The following is a 17,481-nucleotide window of genomic DNA, read 5'->3' as shown; positions in this document are numbered from 1 at the left end:
GTATACTGTCAACTTGCAGCATTTCTCACATGCAGTTGTTTTCGGAGTTTGTCAGTGTTTTTGGCAAGCTGTTATGTTCGCAAATGTTAACTTTCTGGTAGCTTGGCTAACTTCCATTGTGTACTGTCAACTTGCAGCATTTCTCTCTACAGTTGTTTTTAAGGGTTTGTTTGTGTTTTTGGCAAGTTGTTATGTTTGTGCATGTTGACTTCCTGGTTGCTGAAATAACTTCCTGGTAACTTGGCTAACTTCCGTTGTGTACTGTCAACTTGCAGCATTTCTCCCCTGCAGTTGTTTTGAGGGTTTGTTTGTGTTTTTTTGGCAAGTTGTTATGTTTGTGCATGCTAACTTCCTGGTTGCTGAGATAACTTCCTGGTAGCTTGGCTAACTTCTACTGTATACTGTCAACTTGCAGCATTTCTCACATGCAGTTGTTTTCGGAGTTTGTTAGTGATTTTGGCAAGTTGTTATGTTCACAAATGTTAACTTTCTGGTAGCTTGGCTAACTTCCATTGTGTACTGTCAACTTGCAGCATTTCTCTCTACAGTTGTTTTTAGGGTTTGTTTGTGTTTGTGGCAAGTTGTTATGTTTGTGCATGTTAACTTCCTGGTTGCTGAAATAACTTCCTGGTAACTTGGCTAACTTCCGTTGTATCCTGTCAACTTGCAGCATTTCTCACATGCAGCTGTTTTTAGAGTTTGTTTGTATTTTTGGCAAGTTGTTATGTTTGTGCATGTTGACTTCCTGGTTGCTGAAATAACTTCCTGGTAACTTGGCTAACTTCCGTTGTGTACTGTCAACTTGCAGCATTTCTCCCCTGCAGTTGTTTTGAGGGTTTGTTTGTGTTTTTTTGGCAAGTTGTTATGTTTGTGCATGCTAACTTCCTGGTTGCTGAGATAACTTCCTGGTAGCTTGGCTAACTTCTACTGTATACTGTCAACTTGCAGCATTTCTCACATGCAGTTGTTTTCGGAGTTTGTTAGTGATTTTGGCAAGTTGTTATGTTCACAAATGTTAACTTTCTGGTAGCTTGGCTAACTTCCATTGTGTACTGTCAACTTGCAGCATTTCTCTCTACAGTTGTTTTTAGGGTTTGTTTGTGTTTGTGGCAAGTTGTTATGTTTGAGCATGTTAACTTCCTGGTTGCTAATATAATTTCCTGGTAACTTGGCTTACTTCCGTTGTGTACTGTCAACTTGCAGCATTTCTCTCATACAGTTGTTTCCAGGGTTTGTTAGTGTTTTTGGCAAGTTTTTATGTTTGCGTATGCTTACTTCCTGGTTGCTGAGATAACTTCCTGGTAGCTTGGCTAACTCCCGTTGTGTACTGTCAACTTGCAGCATTTCTCACATGCAGTTGTTTTTAGGGTTTGTTAGTGTTTTTGGCAAGTTGTTATGTTCTCGCATGTTAACTTACTGGTAGCTTGGCAAACTTCCATTGTGTACTGTCAACTTGCAGCATTTCTCTCTACAGTTGTTTTTAGGGTTTGTTTGTGTTTTTGGCAAGTTGTTATGTTTGTGCATGCGAACTTCCTGGCTGCCTTGCTATCTTCCAAGTAGCCTGGCTAACTTTCATTGTAAACTGTCATCTAGCAGCATTTCTCACATGCAGTTGTTTTCAGGGTTTGTTAGTGTTTTTGGCAAGTTGTTATGTTCACGCATGTTAACTTACTGGTAGCTTGGCAAACTTCCATTGTGTACGGTACTGTCAACTTGCAGCATTTCTCTCTACAGTTGTTTTTAGGGTTTGCTTGTGTTTTTGGCAAGTTGTTATGTTTGTGCATGCTAACTTCCTGGTAGCTGAGAAAACTTCCTGGTAGCGTGGCTAACTTCCGTTGTGTACAGTCAACTTGCAGCATTTCTCACATGCAGTTGTTTATAGAGTTTGTTTGTATTTTTGGCAAGTTGCTATGTTTGTGCATGCTAACTTCCTGGTTGCTGATATAACTTCCTGGTAGCTTGGCTTACTTCCGTTGTGTACTGTCAACTTGCAACATTTCTCTCATACAGTTGTTTCCAGGGTTTGTTAGTGTTTTTGGCAAGTTTTTATGTTTGCGCATGCTAACTTCCTGGTTGCTGAGATAACTTTCTGGTAGCTTGACTAACTCCCGTTGTGTACTGTCAACTTGCAGCATTTCTCACATGCAGTTGTTTTTAGGGTTTGTTTGTGTTTTTGGCAAGTTGTTATGTTTGTGCATGCTAACTTCCTGGCTGCCTCGCTATCTTCCAGCTAGCCTGGCTAACTTTCATTGTATACTGTCAACTAGCAGCATTTTTCTCATGCAGTTGTTTTCAGGGTTTGTTTGTGTTTTCGGCAAGTTATGTTTGTGCATTCCTGGTTGCTGAGATAACTTCCTGGTAGTTTGGCTAACTTCCGTTGTATACTGTCAACTTGCAGCATTTCTCACATGCAGATGTTTTCAGGGTTTGTTGGTGTTTTAGGCAAGTTGTTATGTTCGCGCATGTTAACTTTCTGGTAGCTTGGCTAACTTCCATTGTGTACTGTCAACTTGCAGCATTTCTCTCATACGGTTGTTTTAGGGTTTGTTTGTGTTTTTTGGAAAGTTATTTTGTTTGCGCATGCTAACTTCCTGGTAGCCTGGCTAACTCCCTGGTAGCTTGGCTAACTTCCATTGTGTACTGTTAACTTGGAACATTTCTCTCATGCAGTTGTTTACAGGGTTTGTTTGTCTTCTTGGCAAGTTGTTAACTTCCTGGAAACTCGGCTAACTTCCTGGTTGCCGAGATCACATTCTGGTAACCTGGCCAGCTTCCATTTTGCGACGTCAACTTGCAACATTTTCCTCATGCAGTTGTTTTCAGGCTTTGCTTGTGGTTTTGGCAAGTTGTTATGTTCGCGCATGTTAAGTTTCTGCTTGGCTGACTTCCGTTGTGTACTGTTAACTTGGAACATTGCTCTCATGCAGTCATTTACAGGGATTGTTTGTGTTATTGGCAAGTTGTTAACTTCCTGGAAACACGGCTAACTTCCTGGCTGCCGAGATAACTTCCTGGTAACCTGGCTGACTTCCATTTTGCGACGACAACTTGCAACATTTTCCTCATGCAGTTGTTTACAGGCTTTGCTTGTTTTTTTGCAAGTTGTTATGTTCTCGCATGTTAACTTTCTGGTAGCTTGGCTAACTTCCATTGTGTACTGTTAACCTGGAACATTGCTCTCATGCAGTCGTTTACAGGGATTGTTTGTGTTATTGGCAAGTTGTTAACTTCCTGGAAACTCGGCTAACTTCCTGGCTGCTGAGATAACTTCCTGGTAACCTGGCTAACTTCCATTTTGCGACGTCAACTTGCAACATTTTCCTCATACAGTTGTTTTGAGGGTTTGTTTGTGTTTTTGGCAAGTTATTTTGTTTGCGCATGCTAACTCCCTGGTAGTTTGGCTAACTTCCACTTTGTGTACTGTTAACTTGGAACATTGCTCTCATGCAGTTGCTTACAGGTTTTGTTTGTCTTCTTGGCAAGTTGTTAACTTCCTGGAAACTCGGCTAACTTCCTGGTTGCCGAGATCACTTTCTGGTAACCTGGCTAGCTTCCATTTTGCGACGTCAACTTGCAACATTTTCCTCATGCAGTTGTTTTCAGGCTTTGCTTGTGTTTTTGGCAAGTTGGTATGTTCGCGCATGTTAAGTTTCTGGTAGCTTGGCTGACTTCCCTTGTGTACTGTCAACTTGCAGCATTTCTCTCATGCAGTTGTTTTCAGGCTTTGTTTGTGTTTTGGGCATATGCTGTATGACTAGAAAAGAGGTACGTTGCTCAGTTGCTTTAATTAAATAATTGTTGGCATAATTTTTTTCACGTATTTGACAATTGAAAAAAAGTGTATCTTCTATTACTATCGGCTGTGATTGGTCTAGGAACTAAAATAGGGTTGATTTTCATAAAGAGGGTAAATAATGTGACTATTTCCTGGTACCTGCGGTACATCTGCTCGGCCTGAAGGTGGCGCCCGTCCTTCAGCGTCTGAACGTCGTTGAAGAGGAAGCGAATCATCCCCTCCGCCTTTTCCAGATCCGCCTCCACCTCGGCCGTGTGCTGCAGGGGCTTGCCCGCGTTTAGCATCCGCACGTCCTGCAAACGGCCACACCCCCCCCACACGTGATGTCACTTCCTGCTGCGGGCCCGGCAGAGGAGGAAGTCTCACCGTCTGCAGCAGCGTCTCCGCCTGGTTGAGCTGCTCCTCGCACACCCCCGACTCGGTCTGGACCTTGCCCACGATCCTCTGGAGGCGCTCCAGCCTGCAGGGGCGGGACAAGAGGGAGACATGAGAGACGGCGGGCGGCGGCGGGAGGAGGCGGAGCACTCACTCCATCTTCCGGCGGGTGTGGAAGCAAAAATCGTAGCCCTGTTGCATGAACGCCATGATCTAAAATAGTCGCTCTTGTGCTTTTTTTCTCTGGTTTTGTTTGCGTGTCGCGGATGGCAGTCAACCGTGTCATGAGTTTCCCTTTTGGGTGTGGCCGTGAGTCATGCGGAGAAACCCATGACTCGGGTCTTTTTAGGGGGCGGGACTTGCCTCTCAAACTCCGTCCTCAGGAGCCGCTCGCGCTCCAAGATGGCCACGTGCAGCCGACCCCACTCCTTCTCCACGTCCAGCGGGTGGTGGCCCGGCGGCACCTTGACGTGTCCCGCTTGGACCGCGCCCTGCGAGACAGGCGAGGGGGGAGGAGTCACAGTCACAGGCGTGCTTTGGAAGAGGCGGAGTCCTGGACCCACCTCGAAGGACTTGAAGATGTGCTTGGAGCGGTTCTTGTCCGCCTCCTTGGCGGGGAGCTCCGTCTCCTTGAACTTCAGGAACTGCCGCCAGAGAACCTGCGGGGGGAACCTCAGCAGAGTTAGTCGCGCCCCCGCGTGTGTGACGAGTGGCGCCGCCGTCACGCACCTCGATCTCCTCGTAGCTGCTGGGGAACTTGCGCTCCTCGAAGACCAGGATGTGGTGTCGCATCCACTGCAGGAGCATGGTGACCAGCTCGTAGTACTCCTGCCAGCGCAGCTCCAGCTCCTACGCACAAACATCTCTTTTTTTAGAGAAGACCTTTGCCTTGCAATCGTGCATATCATTTTATGCTAAAGACTCGATAGGACAGACGTAGCCTGATGGACTAGAACATACAAGAGCATGCCTATCTAGTCTCTCCTCTCTAGTCTGTCTGACTAAAGATGTCCAACTAGTCTGTATTCTCCGTAGCCTGTCAAACTAGGGCTGTCCTATCTATTCTCCTATCTTGTCTGTTAAACTAGGGCTATCCTATCTGGTCTGTCAAACTGCAGATGATCTATCTAGTCCGTCTCCTATCTAGTCTGACTAAAGATGTCCTATCTAGTCTGTATTCTCCATAGCCTGTCAAACTGGGGCTGTCCTATCTATTCTCCTATCTTGTATGTCAAACTATGGCTGTCCTATCTGGTCTGTCAAACTGCGGGTGTCGTATCTAGTATGTATTCTCCGTAGCCTGTCAACTAGGGCTGTCCTATCTATTCTCCTATCTTGTCTGTCAAACTAGGGCTGTCCTATCTGGTCTGTCAAACTGCAGTTGTCGTATCTAGTCCGTCTTCTATCTTGTCTGTCGGACTAGAGATGCCCTATCTAGTCTGTATCCTACGTAGCCTGTCAAACTAGGGCTGTCCTATCTAGTTTGTCAAACTACAGATTCCCTATCTGGTCTGTCTCCTATCTAGTCTGTCGGACTAGAGATGCCCTATCTAGTCTATATCCTACATAGCCTGTCAATCTAGGGCTGTCCTATCTAGTTTGTAATGCCCTATCTAGTCTGTATCCTACGTAGCCTGTCAAGCTGTCCTATCTAGTTTGTCAAACTACAGTTTCCCTATCTAGTCTGTCTCCTATCTAGTCTGTCAGACTAGAGATGCCCTATCTAGTCTATATCCTACATAGCCTGTCAATCTAGGGCTGTCCTATCTATTCTCCTATCTTGTCTGTCAAACTAGGGCTGTCCTATCTGGTCTGTCAAACTGCAGTTGTCATATCTAGTCCGTCTTCTATCTAGTCTGTCGGACTAGAGATGCCCTATCTAGTCTGTATCCTACGTAGCCTGTCAAACTAGGGCTGTCCTATCTAGTTTGTCAAACTACAGAATCCCTATCTAGTCTGTCTCCTATCTAGTCTGTCGGACTAGAGATGCCCTATCTAGTCTATATACTACATAGCCTGTCAATCTAGGGCTGTCCTATCTAGTTTGTAAAATTACAGAGACCCTATCTAGTCTGTATCCTACGTAGCCTGTCAAACTAGGGCTGTCCTATCTAGTTTGTCAAACTACAGATTCCCTATCTAGTATGTCTCCTATCTAGTCTGTCAGACTAGAGATGCCCTATCTAGTCTATATCCTACATAGCCTGTCAATCTAGGGCTGTCCTATCTAGTTTGTAAAATTACAGATGTCCTATCTAGTCTGTATTCTCCGTAGCCTGTCAAACTAAGGCTGTCCTATCTATTCTCCTATCTTGTCTGTTAAATTAGGGCTATCCTATCTGGTCTGTCAAACTGCAGATGATCTATCTAGTTCGTCTCCTATCTAGTCTGTCTGACTAAAGATGTCCTATCTAGTCTGTATTCTCCATAGCCTGTCAAACTAGGGCTGTCCTATCTAGTTTGTCAAACTACAGATTCCCTATCTCGTCTGTCGGACTAGAGATGCCCTATCTAGTCTATATCCTACATAGCCTGTCAATCTAGGGCTGTCCTATCTAGTTTGTAAAATTACAGATGCCCTATCTAGTCTGTATCCTACGTAGCCTGTCAAACTAGGGCTGTCCTATCTATTCTCCTAACTTGTCTGTCAAACTAGGGCTGTCCTATCTGGTCTGTCAAACTGCAGTTGTCGTATCTAGTCCGTCTTCTATCTAGTCTGTCGGACTAGAGATGCCCTATCTAGTCTGTATCCTACGTAGCCTGTCAAACTAGGGCTGTCCTATCTATTCTCCTATCTTGTCTGTTAAACTCGGGCTGTCCTATCTGGGCCTGTCAAACTGCAGTTGTCGTATCTAGTCCGTCTTCTATCTTGTCTGTCGGACTAGAGATGCCCTATCTAGTCTGTATCCTACGTAGCCTGTCAAACTAGGGCTGTCCTATCTAGTTTGTCAAACTACAGATTCCCTATCTAGTCTGTCGGACTAGAGATGCCCTATCTAGTCTATATCCTACATAGCCTGTCAATCTAGGGCTGTCCTATCTAGTTTGTAAAATTACAGATGCCCTATCTAGTCTGTATCCTACGTAGCCTGTCAAACTAGGGCTGTCCTATCTAGTTTGTCAAACTACAGATTCCCTATCTAGTATGTCTCCTATCTAGTCTGTCAGACTAGAGATGCCCTATCTAGTCTATATCCTACATAGCCTGTCAATCTAGGGCTGTCCTATCTAGTTTGTAAAATTACAGATGCCCTATCTACTCTGTATCCTACGTAGCCTGTCAAACTAGGGCTGTCCTATCTAATTTGTCAAACTACAGATTCCCTATCTAGTCTGTCTCCTAATCTAGTCTGTCAGACTAGATATGCCCTATCTAGTCCATATCCTACATAGCCTGTCAATCTAGGGCTGTCCTATCTAGTTTGTAAAATTACAGATGTCCTATCTAGTCTGTATTCTCCGTAGCCTGTCAAACTAAGGCTGTCCTAACTATCTTCCTATCTTGTCCGTCAATCTGGGGCTGTCCTATCTGGTCTGTCAAATGGCAGATGTCCTATCTAGTCTGTCTCCTACCTAGTCTGTCAGACTAGAGATGCCCTATCCAGTCTGTATCCTATGTAGCCTGTAAAACTAGGGCTGTCCTATCTAGTTTGTCAAACTACAGATTTCCTATCTAGTTTGTATTCTCCGTAGCCTGTCAAACTAGGGCTGTCCTATCTATTCTCCTATATTGACTGTCAAACTAGGGCTGTCCTATCTGGTCTCTCAAACAGCAGATGTCCTATCTAGTCAGTCTCCTACCTAGTCTGTCAGACTAGAGATGCCCTATCTAGTCTGTATCCTACATAGCCTGTCAAACTGCAGGTGTCCTATCTAGTCCGTCTCCTACCTAGTCTGTCAGACCAGAGATGCCCTATCCAGTCTGTATCCTACGTAGCCTGTCAAACTAGGGCTGTCCTATCTAGTTTGTCAAACTACAGATTCCCTATCTAGTACGTCTCCTATCTAGTCTTTCAGACTAGAGATGCCCTGTCTAGTCTATATCCTACATAGCCTGTCAATCTAGGGCTGTCCTATCTAGTTTGTAACATTACAGATGTCCTATCTAGTCTGTATTCTCCGTAGCCTGTCAAACTAAGGCTGTCCTAACTATCTTCCTATCTTGTCCGTCAATCTAGGGCTGCCCTATCTGGTCTCTCAACAGCAGATGTTCTATCTAGTCAGTCTCCTGCTTAGTCTGTCAGACTAGAGATGCCCTATCCAGTCTGTATCCTATGTAGCCTGTAAAACTAGGGCTGTCCTATCTAGTTTGTCAAACTACAGATTTCCTATCTAGTTTGTATTCTCCGTAGCCTGTCAAACTAGGGCTGTCCTATCTATTATATTGTCTGTCAAACTAGGGCTGTCCTATCTGGTCTCTCAAACAGCAGATGTCCTATCTAGTCAGTCTCCTACCTAGTCTGTCAGACTAGAGATGCCCTATCCAGTCTGTATCCTATGTAGCCTGTCAAACTAGGGCTGTCCTATCTAGTTTGTCAAACTACAGATTTCTTATCTAATCTGTCTCCTATCTAGTCTGTCAGACTAGTGATGCCCTATCTAGGCTATATCCTACATAGCCTGTCAATCTAGGGGTGTCCTATCTAATTTGTAAAATTACAGATGTCCTATCTAGTCTGTATTCTCCGTAGTCTGTCAAACTAAGGCTGTCCTAACTATCTTCCTATCTTGTCCGTCAATCTAGGGCTGTCCTATCTGGTCTGTCAAACGGCAGATGTCCTATCTAGTCTGTCTCCTACCTAGTCTGTCAGACTAGAGATGCCCTATCCAGTCTGTATCCTATTTAGCCTGTCAAACTAGGGCTGTCCTATCCGGTCTGTCAAACTGCAGGTGTCATATCTAGTCCGTCTCCTACCTAGTCTGTCAGACTAGGGATGCCCTATCCAGTCTGTATCCTATGTAGCCTGTCAAACTAGGGCTGTCCTATCTAATTTGTCAAACTATAGATTTCTTATCTAATCTGTCTCCTATCTAGTCTGTCAGACTAGAGATGCTTTATCTAGTCTATATCCTACATAGCCTGTCAATCTAGGGCTGTCCTATCTAGTTTGTAACATTACACATGTCCTATCTAGTCTGTATTCTCCGTAGCCTGTCAAACTAAGGCTGTCCGAACTATATTCCTATCTTGTCGGTCAATCTAGGGCTGTCCTATCTGGTCTGTCAAACGGCAGATGTCCTATCTAGTCCGTCTCCTACCTAGTCTGTCAGACTAGAGATGCCCTATCCAGTCTGTATCCTATGTAGCCTGTAAAACTAGGGCTGTTCTATCTAGTCTGTCATACTAGAGCTGTCCTATCTAGTCTGTCATAGCAGAGCAGTCCTATCTAGTCAGTCATACTAGAGCAGTCCATTCCAGTCTGTCATACTAGCGCAGTCCTAACTAGTCTGTCATACTAGAGCTGTCCTATCTAGTCAGTCATACTAGCGCAGTCCTATCTAGTCTGTCAGACTAAAGCAGACCTATTTAGTCTGTCATACTAGAGCAGACCTATCTAGTCTGTCATAGTAGAGCAGTCCTATCTAGTCTGTCATACTAGGGCAGTCCTATCTAGTCTGTCATACTAGTGCAGTCCTATCTAATCAGTCATACTAGAGTAGTCCTATCTAGTCTGTCATAGCAGAGCAGTCCTATCTAGTCAGTCATACTAGAGCAGTCCTTTCCAGTCTGTCATACTAACGCAGCTCTATATAGTCTGTCATAGTAGCGCAGTCCTATCTAGTCAGTCAGACAAGACCAGTCCTATCTAGTCTGTCATAGTAGAGCAGTTCTATCTAGTCTGTCATAGTAGCGCAGTCCTATCTAGACTGTCATACTAGTGCAGTCCTATCTAGTCAGTCATAGTAGAGCAGTTATATCTAGTCTGTCATACTAGAGCAGTCATATCTCGTCTGTCATAGTAGAGCAGTCCTATCTAGTCTGTCATAGTAGAGCAGTCCTATCCAGTCTTAGTGGTGAAGATGTGTCTAGCCCCGCCCCTTCAGTGATCCTGCCAGTAGAGGGTCACCAACAGGAAGTTGAGGACTCACGTTGGCTTTGACGGCGTCCTGAGCGGCGGGAACCCGAGGCATGACATCATAGAGCGAGGACACGTAGGTGATGATGGACTTCTCGTCAGGGTGAGGCACGTCCACGTCTGCAACACACCACACCATGTGACTTTTACCTCAGGCACATCCTCCGCCTCCTCACCTTCTGGGTCCAGCAGCCTGGTCACACCCAGCTCCCGCTCCGCCACGCTGAAGGCCTGTTCCAGGTTCTTCTGGTTGCTCTGCCGGCCCACCTGGTCCAGGTCCACCAGGCCCGGTCTGAGGACAGCACTTTGTAGTCATGGAGATCCAACATGGCCACCGAGGGTGACATTTTGTGTCTTTGTGGTGTTTGGAGGTGCGCTTCTTTACGTAAACTGTGTCATGTTTAGAGGTGCGCTTCTTTACGTAAACTGTGTGGTGTTTAGAGGTGCGCTTCTTTACGTAAACTGTGTGGTGTTTAGAGGTGCGCTTCTTTACGTAAACTGTTGTGTTTACGTAAACGGTGTGGTGTTTAGAGGTGTGCTTCTTTACGTAAACTGTGTGGTGTTTAGAGGTGCGCTTCTTTACGTATACTGTGTGGTTTCTAGAGGGGCGCTTCTTTACGTAAGCTGTGTAGTGTTTACGTAAACTGTGTGGTGTCTGGAGGTGCGCTTCTTTACGTAAACTGTGTGGTGTTTAGAGGTGCGCTTCTTTACGTAAACTGTGTGGTGTTTAGAGGTGCGCTTCTTTACGTAAACTGTTTGGTGTTTACGTAAACGGTGTGGTGTCTAGAGGTGCGCTTCTTTACGTAAACTGTGTGGTGTTTAGAGGTGCGCTTCTTTATGTAAACTGTTTGGTGTTTACGTAAACTGTGTGGTGTCTAGAGGTGCGCTTCTTTACGTAAACTGTGTGGTGTTTAGAGGTGCGCTTCTTTACGTAAACTGTGTCATGTTTAGAGGTGCGCTTCTTTATGTAAACTGTGTGGTGTTTAGAGGTGAGCTTCTTTACGTAAACTGTGTGGTGTTTAGAGGTGCGCTTCTTTACGTAAACTGTGTGGTGTTTAGAGGTGCGCTTTTTTACGTAAACTGTGTGGTGTTTGGAGGTGCACTTCTTTTCGTAAACTGTGTCATGTTTAGAGGTGCGCTTCTTTACGTAAACTGTGTGGTGTTTAGAGGTGCGCTTCTTTACGTAAACTGTGTGGTGTTTAGAGGTGCGCTTCTTTACGTAAACTGTTGTGTTTACGTAAACGGTGTGGTGTTTAGAGGTGTGCTTCTTTACGTAAACTGTGTGGTGTTTAGAGGTGCGCTTCTTTACGTATACTGTGTGGTTTCTAGAGGGGCGCTTCTTTACGTAAGCTGTGTAGTGTTTACGTAAACTGTGTGGTGTCTGGAGGTGCGCTTCTTTACGTAAACTGTGTGGTGTTTAGAGGTGCGCTTCTTTACGTAAACTGTGTGGTGTTTAGAGGTGCGCTTCTTTACGTAAACTGTTTGGTGTTTACGTAAACGGTGTGGTGTCTAGAGGTGCGCTTCTTTACGTAAACTGTGTGGTGTTTAGAGGTGCGCTTCTTTATGTAAACTGTTTGGTGTTTACGTAAACTGTGTGGTGTCTAGAGGTGCGCTTCTTTACGTAAACTGTGTCATGTTTAGAGGTGCGCTTCTTTATGTAAACTGTGTCATGTTTAGAGGTGCGCTTCTTTATGTAAACTGTGTGGTGTTTAGAGGTGCGCTTCTTTACGTAAACTGTGTGGTGTTTAGAGGTGCGCTTCTTTACGTAAACTGTGTGGTGTTTAGAGGTGCGCTTCTTTACGTACACTGTGTGGTGCTTAAGAGGTGCGCTTCTTTACGTAAACTGTGTGGTGTTTGGAGGTGCGCTTCTTTACGTAAACTGTGTGGTGTCTAGAGGTGCGCTTCTTTACGTAAACTGTGTGGTGTTTAGAGGTGCGCTTCTTTACGTAAACTGTGTCATGTTTAGAGGTGCGCTTCTTTACGTAAACTGTGTCATGTTTAGAGGTGCGCTTCTTTACGTAAACTGTGTCATGTTTAGAGGTGCGCTTCTTTACGTAAACTGTGTGGTGTTTGGAGGTGCGCTTCTTTACGTAAACTGTGTCATGTTTAGAGGTGCGCTTTTTTACGTAAACTGTGTGGTGTTTGGAGGTGCACTTCTTTACGTAAACTGTGTCATGTTTAGAGGTGCGCTTCTTTACGTAAACTGTGTCATGTTTAGAGGTGCGCTTCTTTACGTAAACTGTGTCATGTTTAGAGGTGCGCTTCTTTACGTAAACTGTGTCATGTTTAGAGGTGCGCTTCTTTACGTAAACTGTGTGGTGTTTGGAGGTGCGCTTCTTTACGTAAACTGTGTGGTGTTTGGAGGTGCGCTTTTTTACGTAAACTGTGTGGTGTTTGGAGGTGCACTTCTTTACGTAAACTGTGTCATGTTTAGAGGTGCGCTTCTTTTCGTAAACTGTGTGGTGTTTGGAGGTGCGCTTCTTTACGTAAACTGTGTGGTGTTTAGCGGTGCGCTTCTTTACGTACACTGTGTGGTGCTTAGAGGTGTGCTTCTTTATGTAAACTGTGTGGTGTTTGGAGGTGCGCTTCTTTACGCAAACTGTGTGGTGTTTAGAGGTGCGCTTCTTTACGTAAACTGTGTGGTGTCTAGAGGTGCACTTCTTTACGTAAACTGTGTGGTGTTTGGAGGTGCGCTTCTTTACGTAAACTGTGTGGTGTTTGGAGGTGCGCTTCTTTACGTAAACTGTGTCATGTTTAGAGGTGCGCTTCTTTACGTAAACTGTGTGGTGTTTAGAGGTGCGCTTTTTTACGTAAACTGTTTGGTGTTTACGTAAACTGTGTGGTGTCTAGAGGTGCGCTTCTTTACGTAAACTGTGTCGTGTTTACGTAAACGGTGTGGTGTCTAGAGGTGCGCTTCTTTACGTAAACTGTGTGGTGTTTAGAGGTGCGCTTCTTTACATAAACTGTTTGGTGTTTACGTAAACTGTGTGGTGTCTAGAGGTGCGCTTCTTTGTGTAAACTGTGTGGTGTTTAGAGGTGCGCTTTACGTAAACTGTGTGGTGTCTAGAGGTGCGCTTCTTTACGTAAACTGTGTCGTGTTTACATAAAAGGTGTGGTGTCTAGAGATGCGTTTCTTTACGTAAACTGTGTGGTGTTTAGAGGTGCGCTTCTTTACGTACACTGTGTCATGTTTACGTAAACTGTGTGGTGCTTAGAGGTGCGCTTCTTTACGTAAACTGTGTCATGTTTAGAGGTACGCTTCTTTACGTAAACTGTGTGGTGTTTAGAGGTGCGCTTCTTTACGTAAACTGTGTGGTGTTTAGAGGTGCGCTTCTTTACGTAAACTGTGTGGTGTCTAGAGATGCGCTTCTTTACGTAAACTGTGTGGTGTTTAGAGGTGTGCTTCTTTACGTAAACTGTGGTGTCTGGAGGTGCGCTTCTTTACGTAAACTGTGTGGTGTTTCGAGGTGCGCTTCTTTACGTAAACTGTGTGGTGTTTAGAGGTGCGCTTCTTTACGTAAACTGTGTGGTGTTTAGAGGTGCGCTTCTTTACGTAAACTGTGTCGTGTTTACGTAAACTGTGTGGTGTTTAGAGGTGCGCTTCTTTACGTAAACTGTGTGGTGTTTAGAGGTGCGCTTCTTTACGTAAACTGTGTTGTGTTTACGTAAACTGTGTGGTGTTTAGAGGTGCGCTACTTTACGTAAACTGTGTGGTGTTTAGAGGTGCGCTTCTTTACGTAAACTGTTTGGTGTTTACGTAAACTGTGTGGTGTCTAGAGGTGCGCTTCTTTACGTAAACTGTGTCGTGTTTACGTAAACGGTGTGGTGTCTAGAGGTGCGCTTCTTTACGTAAACTGTGTGGTGTTTAGAGGTGCGCTTCTTTACGTAAACTGTTTGGTGTTTTTCGTAAACTGTGTGGTGTTTAGAGGTGCGCTTCTTTACGTACACTGTGTCATGTTTACGTAAACTGTGTGGTGTTTAGAGGTGCGCTTCTTTACGTAAACTGTGTGGTGTTTGGAGGTGCGCTTCTTTACGTAAACTGTGTGGTGTTTAGAGGTGCGCTTCTTTACGTAAACTGTGTGGTGTTTGGAGGTACGCTTCTTTGCGTGTCACCTGTGTTTGTGTATGATGGCGTTGAAGAGCTTGCCGTCTCGCCAGTTGCTGGTGAAGTTGTCGCAGCGCAGACCCGGGTATCCCTCCACCATCCTCTGGGACCACAGCAGCAGGCGCTCTTTGGCCGTCATGTCGTCCGACTGGCCGTTGACTTGGATGTCGGAGATCTGCGTGGAAGGGAAGGTGTACCTAATGAAGTGGCCTGCCGGCGGTCGTGTTTCACATGTGAGTCACTGGGGAAACCACAACTCCAGCAGATGTTTCCAGCACACAAACCACAAAAGTCAGGAGAAGTGAGTCACTAATCATCTTTTTTTCTCCCCCAAAGCTGGTGTGGGTATCTGCGGAGGAATGTTGGCTTGGTGTTTTTCCAGAAGCTCCGCGAGCTAATTCCAAATGTTTTCCTTTGCAGATGAGCCACGCACAAAAACTTCACGTATAAAAAGCGAGTGTTTGTTTGCAGTCGGATGCATGCAGGGTCCTGGGTGTTTGTTTTGCCCAGCTTTACGTGCCACAAGGGTGGGGTTTGCGGCATAAGCAGCAGGATGCACTGCAACAATGTCAGGAAATCTACTTGTTTTCTTTCTTTTTTTACTACTTTTAATTTTTTGGGGTTAAAAATCCATCCTTTTTCTTATTCCAAAAAATAATTTGGGCCTAAATTAATAATTTTCAGAAACAAAAATGGAAAAAAGGACGAAAAAATAGCAAGACTGCAGTATTATTGGCCACTAGGGGGCTCAAAGCAATCAGAATGTGCTGTTCAGTATCGTGGCCTCTGATTGGCTCAGCTCCTAACAGCATGACTATATTGGAATAAAGGTGTGTAAAGGTGACTAAATGGGGACATTTTATGTCCACACCGTCCTCATGTTGTTGAAAAAGTTAATTTTATTTAATTTTTTATGCTCTAGCAATGAACATTTTCCATTTATAATGGACAAAGAACCAACTAACCATGATAAATTGTCATGGTTTTGAATTTTATTTTTTACAGGTTTACATTTCCATAAAAAAAGAAGAAAAAAAAAAATTATATATAAATGTTTTTTAAATATATTAAATTATTATTAAAAAATATTTTAAACAGATAAAGGATTCATTCAAATTCACAGCTACACGTATGTACAATAAAATATATATATATTTAAAATAACATTATTAGGTAAAATAAACTTACATTTAGTTTATTAAATAAAGTTCAATAAAGTATACAAATAAAATAAAATAAAAATGGGTTAAAATTTAATTTAAAAATGTATATAATAAAGTAAGGAAATAAATAAAGATGTATTTTATTTTATAAAGTTAAATTAAATGTGGAAAATAAATGAAATAAGAATGGGATACAATTAAATGAAAAAAGAAATATAATAAATACAACATTTTATGTATTAAATAAAAGTAAATAAATGGCATCAAATGAAATATATTAACATTTAATTTAATAGATAAGGTTAAATAATGACAAAAATACAATGAAAAATTAAGTAACTTAATTTATTTTACAAAAATAAAATCATATAAAAATGGGATAAAATGAAATTAAAAAAAGAAATATAATTAAGTAATAACATAAACATTTAATTCATCAAGTAACGTTAAATGAAATGCAAAAATTAAATAAATATAATAAAGTAATAAAATAAAGTCACGTTTAATTTATTAAAAAAGCTAAGGTACAAAGTTAAAAAATATATATAAATGGGATGAAATAAAATAAAAAATATAGAAAATAACCTAATATGTAATCTAATATATAAAATATCCAGTCTATAAAAGTCAACGTAAATGAACATTCCTAATAGTGCCGCATATATATATATATATATATATATATATATATATATATATATATATATATATATATATATATATATATATATATATATATATATATATACACACACACACACACACAGGTAAAAGCCAGTAAATTAGAATATTTTGAAAAACTTGATTTATTTCAGTAATTGCATTCAAAAGGTGTAACTTGTACATTATATTTATTCATTGCACACAGACTGATGCATTCAAATGTTTATTTCATTTAATTTTGATGATTTGAAGTGGCAACAAATGAAAATCCAAAATTCCGTGTGTCACAAAATTAGAATATTACTTAAGGCTAATACAAAAAAGGGATTTTTAGAAATGTTGGCCAACTGAAAAGTATGAAAATGAAAAATATGAGCATGTACAATACCCAATACTTGGTTGGAGCTCCTTTTGCCTCAATTACTGCGTTAATGCGGCGTGGCATGGAGTCGATGAGTTTCTGGCACTGCTCAGGTGTTATGAGAGCCCAGGTTGCTCTGATAGTGGCCTTCAACTCTTCTGCGTTTTTGGGTCTGGCATTCTGCATCTTCCTTTTCACAATACCCCACAGATTTTCTATGGGGCTAAAGTCAGGGGAGTTGGCGGGCCAATTTAGAACAGAAATACCATAGTCCGTAAACCAGGCACGGGTAGATTTTGCGCTGTGTGCAGGCACCAAGTCCTGTTGGAACTTGAAATCTCCATCTCCATAGAGCAGGTCAGCAGCAGGAAGCATGAAGTGCTCTAAAACTTGCTGGTAGACGGCTGCGTTGACCCTGGATCTCAGAAAACAGAGTGGACCGACACCAGCTGGACTGCTGCTGAGTGGTCCAAAGTCATGTTTTCTGACGAAAGCAAATTTTGCATTTCCTTTGGAAATCGAGGTCCCAGAGTCTGGAGGAAGACAGGAGAGGCACAGGATCCACGTTGCCTGAAGTCTAGTGTAAAGTTTCCACCATCAGTGATGGTTTGGGGTGCCATGTCATCTGCTGGTGTCGGTCCACTCTGTTTCCTGAGATCCAGGGTCAACGCAGCCGTCTACCAGCAAGTTTTAGAGCACTTCATGCTTCCTGCTGCTGACCTGCTCTATGGAGATGGAGATTTCAAGTTCCAACAGGACTTGGCGCCTGCACACAGCGCAAAATCTACCCGTGCCTGGTTTACGGACAATGGTATTTCTGTTCTAAATTGGCCCGCCAACTCCCCTGACCTTAGCCCCATAGAAAATCTGTGGGGTATTGTGAAAAGGAAGATGCAGAATGCCAGACCCAAAAACGCAGAAGAGTTGAAGGCCACTATCAG

General features: G+C 43.1%; 1 protein-coding gene across 1 annotated transcript in view; it reads right to left on the bottom strand.

Annotated features, from left to right (window-relative positions):
* The window catches only part of LOC133577208 (uncharacterized), a 224,382-nt gene that overhangs the window by 98,214 nt on the left and 108,687 nt on the right, over nt 1-17,481 (bottom strand). The window contains exons 10-17 of the mRNA XM_072912544.1: nt 14,362-14,528; nt 10,425-10,540; nt 10,262-10,368; nt 4,901-5,020; nt 4,735-4,830; nt 4,535-4,662; nt 4,163-4,256; nt 3,935-4,089 (exon numbers count right to left, since the gene is read on the bottom strand). Coding sequence (XP_072768645.1) covers nt 3,935-4,089; nt 4,163-4,256; nt 4,535-4,662; nt 4,735-4,830; nt 4,901-5,020; nt 10,262-10,368; nt 10,425-10,540; nt 14,362-14,528 — 983 coding nt within the window. The remainder of the gene's footprint in view (nt 1-3,934; nt 4,090-4,162; nt 4,257-4,534; nt 4,663-4,734; nt 4,831-4,900; nt 5,021-10,261; nt 10,369-10,424; nt 10,541-14,361; nt 14,529-17,481) is intronic.

The sequence above is a fragment of the Nerophis lumbriciformis genome, linkage group LG37, assembly GCF_033978685.3.
Source record: "Nerophis lumbriciformis linkage group LG37, RoL_Nlum_v2.1, whole genome shotgun sequence".
Taxonomy (NCBI): Eukaryota; Metazoa; Chordata; class Actinopteri; order Syngnathiformes; family Syngnathidae; genus Nerophis; species Nerophis lumbriciformis.
Note: the sequence above shows the minus strand (reverse complement) of the source record. Positions and strands in the feature narration are given on the sequence as shown.